Raw genomic sequence first — 7500 nt, 5'->3', positions numbered from 1 at the left:
TCCCAAGGCAGACCATTCCATTCTGAGATAGCTGTTAGGTGGTAGCAGTGCCAGGAACACAGCAGTCACTTAATAAATGCATACTCACTGACTGGAGGAAGTTTTTCCTGGTTTCAAGCTTAATGTTCCTTTTTGTGACTTCCTCTCCACCACCTACCCCTCTCCCATTTCTCCTTGTCCTCTCTTCCAGGGCCCCAAATAAGGCTAACACACTTCCAGGCTGCTATGATGTCCTCCCCCCAGTCCCCTTTTTTTTCTAGGTTACACATCCCTCGTTCCTTCGTACAGTACTCCTATGTAACAGTGTCAAGGCCTTTCACCATCCAAGTGGTCCTCCATCCTCTGTTCCATCTCTAGATCGGCGGCTCTCAAAGTGTGGCCCAGGGATTCCTGGGAGGCCCAAAGGCTCTTTCAGGAGGTTCTCAGAGTCAAAATAATTTTCATAAAACTACTGACATCTTAATTTCTAATATGGTAAATATCAAGGGATAAAACTCACATAAATAAAAGTTCTTTGGGAAGATCCTTTTTTTTTTTAAGCAATCGGGGTTAAGTAACTTGCTCAAGGTTACACGACCAGTTATTATTATTTCTGGGTGTGGTGCTGAGCGTCTGAGCCCAGGATTCGAGCTCCAGGTCGTCCCAACACTGGAGCCAGTGCTCTTACTCGCTGAGCCACCTGGCCGCCCCTAAGCAATTGGGGTTAAGTAACTTGCTCAAGGTTACACGGCCAGGTGTTTCTGGGTGGGTGCTAAGTGTCTGAGCCCGGGATTCGATCTCCAGGTCAGTCTGACACTGGAGCCAGTGCTCTTACTCGCTGTGCTACCTGGCCGCCCCTGGGAAGATCCTTAATAATTTTTAAGTATAAGGGGGTCCTGAGCCCCCAAAGTTTGAGGACTGTTGCTCTAGCTTATCATGTCTACCCTAAAATGTGGTGCCCAGAACAGAACACAATACTCCTGTGTGGCCAGATGGAACAGAGGACAGATGGACTATTGCTTCCTTATTTCTCTCTAAATGTAGCCCCAAATCCCACGAGCATTTCTGGCTTACACAGGACTCTGCTGACTTCAACAGGCTTGTGGTCCATTTAAGACACTCAGATCCTTTTCAAATGACCTAAGATTCTCCCACCCTGGACCACTTTAAGGCTGGTTTTTTGAATGCAAGTTAAAAGATGACTCATGAGGGCTCACTGAACCAAGTCAGGCCAGGTGCTCATCCCACAGTGAAACAAACATAGAAACTTTTAGACACACCTGCAGTAACCATTGATGATCCTTCCAGACACCACCTTCTTGAGAGGCTTCCAGGACTTGGCTTCCCCTTCCACTGGTGCTCCGAGGAGGACAATGTCCTCGATGATCCCTTGGCAATCTGAGGGCAGGAAGCAGTATGTCACAGTTGAATATCTATTCCAAACCCCTTATTTTATATATGAAGCTTAGAGAAGGGAAATTAATCCTAGGTCCAGGCTGTTTTTCCCTTCTTTTTTTTTTCCCTGGAGGAAACTGAGGCAAACAGGGTTAAATGACTTGTCCAGGGTCACATAGATAGTAAGTGTCTGAGGCCCAATTTGAACTTACGTCCTCCTGACTCCCAGGTCAGTGCTCTACCCTTTATGCCCCCTAGCTGCCCCTTGTCCTGACTGTTTCTTGAATAACACACTCTAACTCTTGGCTCTGGGTATTTTCTCTGTCTGTTCCCCAGGCCTGGAATGCTCTCCCTCCTCAGTTCTGCCTCCCAGCTTCCCTGGCTTCCTTCAAGTCCCAACTAAAATAGCATCTTCTACAGGGAGCCTTTCCTGACCTGTCTTCATTCTAGCGCCTTCCCTGAACTAATCATCTCTCCTTGGATTTGTTTGTACATAACTGTTTCATACTGTCTCCCCCACTGGATCGTGTATTTCTTGAAAGTAGGGGCTGTCTTTTGTCTTTGTATCCCCAGTGCTTAGCACAGAGTAGGTGTTTAAAACACATTTATTGATTGATTGGTCTAAGGTCCTTCCAGGTCTGAATTCTATGATACCTTTATTTTTCTTAAAAAAAATCATTTTATTATTATTATTTTTAAAAGCATTCTTTTTTTTAAATTTGAGTTTCAAATTCTTTCCCTCCATCCCACTCCCTCCCATGCTCACTGAGAAGGCAAGCAAAAGGATCTATGATGCTAGAATCTTTAGGTGCACCTTTTAGGTACAATGTTTTAAGGTTTCTTCCAGCTCTAATATTCTATATTCTAAGGTTATTTTTTAACAGCTGTGATACTTTATGGGTTTTTTTTTTTGCCAATTGGGGTTAAGTGACTTGCCCAAAGTCACATGGCTAATAAGTGTATCAAGTGTCTGAGGCCAGATTTGATTTGAACTCAGGTCCTCCTGACTCCAGGGCTCTATTCACTGAACCACCTAGCCACCCCAAGCTCTGATATTCTATGGTTATTTTTTTTTAACATCTATGACATTTAATGTTCTAAGGTTTTTTCCAGCTCTAATATTCTATATTCTAAGTTTATTTTTTTTAACAGCTATGACGTTTAATATTCTAAGGTTCTATGTTCTAGTTTCCTCTAGCTCTAATATTCTGTATTCTAAGGTTATTTTTAACAGCTATGATATTTATTGTTCTAAGGGTCCTATGAGCTCAGAAGGTTCTACTCCAGGTTGGGCACATGGTAGAAGCTTATTGTTTGACTGACTGGCCACTGAACCACACTGTCCCTCCAAAGATGATAAGGAAAACACACTAAATGCAGGGATTTTTAATTGGTTAGGATTCACTAAAAACATTTAAATGATTTTTTTTTATCATAATTGGCTTTCTTTGTAATTTTATTTTACGCACTTTAAAAAACATTCTGAGACAAGGCTCCATATGCTGCCAAAGGGATTCCTAACATGTAAAAGTTGAGTTCCTGAATAAAACAGGGGAATGGAAATAAAACAAGTATTTATCGGGCACGTACTCTGGGCCAGGCATGATGTTAAGCACTTCACAAATACTATCTAACTTGATCCTGGTAATAGCCCCGCAGGTAAAGTGCTGCTATTATTCCCATTTTACAGTTGAGGAAACTGAGGCAAGCAGAAGCCAGGTAACTTTCTATTGCTAATAAATGTCTGAGGCACCCTTTGGTTCAGTGCCCTGTCCACTGTGCCACCCGGCTGTCTCAGAAACGAAACAGGGACAAAGACAATGTAGAAGACAGAACTCCACAGATTCTCAGAGGTGGAAGACACCTCGAGGTCCCCAAGGCCATCTTGGCTCAGAATGAGAGTCCTTTCCACATTCCCAAAATAGCTCAATTTACAAAGACAGGGCATTCTTTATTAAGGTTTGTTAGAGCACTCATAATCTCATTTGATCTTCACAATAACTCTGAAAGGTGGGAGCTCTTGTTGTCCCCATTTTATGGATGAGGAAACTGAGACAGACAGGTTAAGTGCCTTGCCCAGAGTCACATTGTTTATAAGTCGTAGCTGAGATAGGGGCTTCAAATCCAGAGCTTCCTAACTACAAGCACAGGACTCTACCCCCTGCACTGTCCTGCTTGCTAGCGGAAAACGGTGTCCTGTATCTGCCTAAATCTCGGTGATAAGGACCTCCTCTCCCCATCCTCCTTTTGGGAAGTTCTTCCTCTATGGAGCTCTATGGAGTCTTTTTGTAACACCTACCCACAGTTCCCCATTCTGCCCTCTGGAGTCAGCAAGCCTAAAACCTCTTCCACATGTGATCTCTTCGGGTTCTTGAAGAATGTTATTCTGTCTCTAGCCCTAACACCCACAGTTCCTTCAATCACTTGTCACACAGTGCCATCTCAAGGCCACTGCCCTCTGGGCATCCCCAGCTTATCAATGGCCCTCTGGAAATGAACAAGGAGTGTTGAAGACTAGTGTGGAAAACCACCTGCTTAGCTAGAATGGTAACTGGTAGCGGGTGGACATGAATCATTCCCAGCTCGAGGGGGATGAGGTCTCTGGAAGGTATCCACTCCATCCTTTGCTCTGCCTTCTCTTTCAGGAGAACCAAAGTAAGCCCCGGAATTTGGTTGTTCCCTCCCTGGAGGAGACAATAATAATTCACGTTTCAATATTGCTTTGAGGCTTATGTAGTGTCTACATCACAGACACACGGTCAAGGAGGCAGGACTTATATTATTATCCCCATTTCACAGATGGGGAAACTGAGGTCCAAAGGGAAGTGACTTGTCCAAGGTCATAATCCAGTTAGCACCCAGGAGAGAGTGTTCTATCTATCCAGGTAATATACTTCCTAAGCTATTATTATTATTATTTTAACTAGACCTGACATGGGGTAGTGGATAGAGTGCTTGTCTTACAGTCAGGAAAGATCAGGGTTCAAATCCCGCCTTTGATGCTTCCCAAGCAAGACCATACACAAGGTCTCAGTTTTGTCATCTGTAAAATGAGGGGCTGGACTTTACAGTCCCTTCCAACTCCAAGTCCTGTGACATATGACCTTATCATTCAGAAATTGTCCTATCTGAGGCAGCCCTTCCTCCTTTCATGTTTTTGGTTCCAAGTGCTCACGTTAGTCCAACTTCTATCTAGAAATCTGTCCACAAATCCAACCCAGTCCATTATTATTAATAAGGGATAATAAAAATAACCCATTTATTAGGGGTGGTTATTCCATGGAAGCTTTTGGGCCATGAACTGAAAACACACACACAAAATCCAAAGCACATCCTGCCCTATGGAGCCCATGTTCTAGGAATAAAAGCTGTATTCAAATACAGACGTGATAACTGGAGGAGGGGGGAGGAGGCCAAAACTGGAGGTGATCAGCAGAGTTCACTCAGTTAATAGAGCAATCATTAGATGCTTGCTGTATGCAGAGCGCAGAGGCAACTACACAGATAAATAAGAAAGGATCCCTGGCCTCAGGGAGCTCACCGTTAAGGACAGGAAGCCAAAGATATCAATCAACAAGTATTTATTAAGCACCTACTGTGTACCAGGCAGATTTCCATAGGGAAAGGGGGCAGGCTGCTGGTGGAGGCTTGTTGGGACACCTCCCTCTGCAGACTTGGAGTCTTGGGGCAGAGGCATTACAAAATAGAATTCCAATGTTAGATGCTGCACATGATCATCAAACCTCCATCAGCATTCTGGGCCCAGGGCCAGTTCATTTTGTGCTGGATTCCTTATGAAAGGCCCAGGAATTGAGCTGAAGGAGGTCAAAGAGACAGTTTGAACAGAAATGTGGCTTTATAAAGGACCATTGGCCAGCAGGGTGGCCCCTTCGATGTGCAGACAGCCCTCCCGCCCCTGCCCCTGCTCTGTGGCCTTTTGGAGAGGCCCTCCCCTGCCTCCCCCCAAGCCGGGGCTGCAGGCAGAGGGAGAATAAGGCACATAGAATACAGTGTTCCCAAGCCAAATGTGGTCTCTTCTGTGTTAACCCAGGGAGTCAGTCTGCCTTGAACCAGGTACCATTGAAACCAAAGCACAGCAGCTTTCCTACTCCCCAGCTAGGGAAGGGTCAAGGCTCAAGATGATTCAGGACAGAGTGAAATTCTAGAGCTGCTATTTATTCATAGAACTCCAAATGTTTGTAATCATAGCTAGCATTTACATAACACTTTAAGGTTTGTGCAGGACCTTAGAACAGAGAATGTCAGAGCTGGGAGGACCCTTCCTTAGAACACAGGATGTCAGAGCTCCATGGTTCCTTAGAACAAAGAATGTCATAACCAGAAGACTCTTTAAAACATGGAATGCCCATTTTCCTTTCCGACTCATTGGAGCACCCCCTTCTGAGGGCTCTGCTGGCTCCCTCACCTGCTGGGGCCTTCCCTTCCCAAGCTACCTTCTGTCTGCCTCACCTATTCTCTGCATGCACCTATATACCAGCATGGTATTTCCTAAGTTAGCTCTTTTGGCTTTTCTCTCTGTATCCTCTGTCTCTCTAGTATGTACGTAATCAATGCTTGCTTACTTGACTGAATATATGAGTTTTTGAGCATGGAATGTTAGAGCTGGAAGTAACCTTAGGGCATGATATGTTAGAGGTTCAAGGGGCCTTAGAACAGAGAATGCTGGAATACAGATAAGTAGAGCTGGAAGGGACCAAGCATAAAAAAAGAGCATTTATTTAGCACCTACTGTGTGCCATGTGCTGTGCTATGCACTTTACAAATGTATTTCATTTGATCCTGACAACCATCCTGGGAGGTAGGTGCTGTTATTATGTCCATTTTATAGTTTGGGAAAGTGAGGCAAATAAAAGTTAAGTGACTTGCCCAGGGTCATACAGTTTGAAGTTGGATTTGAACTCAAGTCTTCCAGACTGCAGGTCCTATCCCTAAGGAAGGGACCTTTAAGACCATAAGTATAATTGCCTTATTTTACAGATGAGGAAACTGAGGCTGAGACAGTAGAAGACACATTCCCAGGGTCACAGAATTAATAAGTGTCTGAGGTGGGATGGAACTCAGGCCTTCCTGACTCTAAGTCAGGAATTCTCTCCGAAGCAGGTCTCCTTGCTGCTTTTTGCCACTCGACTGGTGCAGCCTTTCTTCTTGGATGACACCCTTTCCACCACTTCTCCTGGGTAATTTATCATCCTTGCAGCCCGCCCACGCTGCCGCCAGCATCTCCATTGCCCTTTGGGTGACTCCCAACTTCAATCTTTTGGAGAGTGAAGCGTTTTATGACTCATAGTCACACACTAATACCTTGAATGTCCTGAAAAGATGGGCTTTTGTTTGTGGGAGAAGATTGGGGTCATTAAAAGCACTTTGCAATTTCCTAAAGGCAATTCTGCTGTCATCTGTTCAATTCTGGGCACACTTTACTTTCTACACGACCAGTTCTGATGGATGAGGCATAGAGGCTGTCCTTCCAACAGCAGGAGTGATGTGGTCCAGACAAGACACAGTCATTCTCCGCTTGTTTTTTTTTTTTACCAGTATGTATTATAAATATATTAATAATGTTAAATAGGAATAATTATATTATATGATACATAATATTATATATAATTAAATTATAAAGAGATAAGGCACAATATGTAAATGAAACAGGAACAGGGACTGGATTTGTGGTTTCATCAGCACAGAAGACCCCTGGGTGAGGAAACTCCTTCTATCAATATAGGTCAGCACTTTCTCTGCCTCTTATAGCATTACCTCTGCGAGGCTAAGTGATCTACTCAGAAACACTCAGCCAGGACATGTCAGAGACAGGATTCGAACCCAGGTCTTTGAGGCCAACTTTCTATCTACCACATTAGATTATTCTTTATGTGATAACAAAAAAAAGAGAGGCAGCAAGGCATACTAGATATAAGATCAGCTTTGAAGGAAGACCTGTGTTCAGGTGTTGCCCTTGATAATGCCACTCCTCTCCAGGGACTCAGGCCATTTTCTAAGTCCAGAAATTTGTTGCACAAGTGACAGGATTTTCACATTAGGAATTTCTTGCCTTTCTTTTTTCCTTCCTTCCTTCCTTCCTTCCTTCCTTCCTTCCTTCCTTCCTTC

General features: G+C 44.0%; 1 protein-coding gene across 1 annotated transcript in view; it reads right to left on the bottom strand.

Annotated features, from left to right (window-relative positions):
• TMCO4 (transmembrane and coiled-coil domains 4) overlaps positions 1-7500 on the bottom strand; it is a 114122-nt gene that overhangs the window by 22285 nt on the left and 84337 nt on the right. The window contains exon 12 of the mRNA XM_069079349.1: positions 1260-1377. Coding sequence (XP_068935450.1) covers positions 1260-1377 — 118 coding nt within the window. The remainder of the gene's footprint in view (positions 1-1259; positions 1378-7500) is intronic.

Source organism: Petaurus breviceps, unplaced genomic scaffold, assembly GCF_028583685.1.
Source record: "Petaurus breviceps papuanus isolate PSGF00001 unplaced genomic scaffold, PetGlider_PUasm1.0 91041, whole genome shotgun sequence".
In the NCBI taxonomy this organism is placed as follows: Eukaryota; Metazoa; Chordata; class Mammalia; order Diprotodontia; family Petauridae; genus Petaurus; species Petaurus breviceps.
Note: the sequence above shows the minus strand (reverse complement) of the source record. Positions and strands in the feature narration are given on the sequence as shown.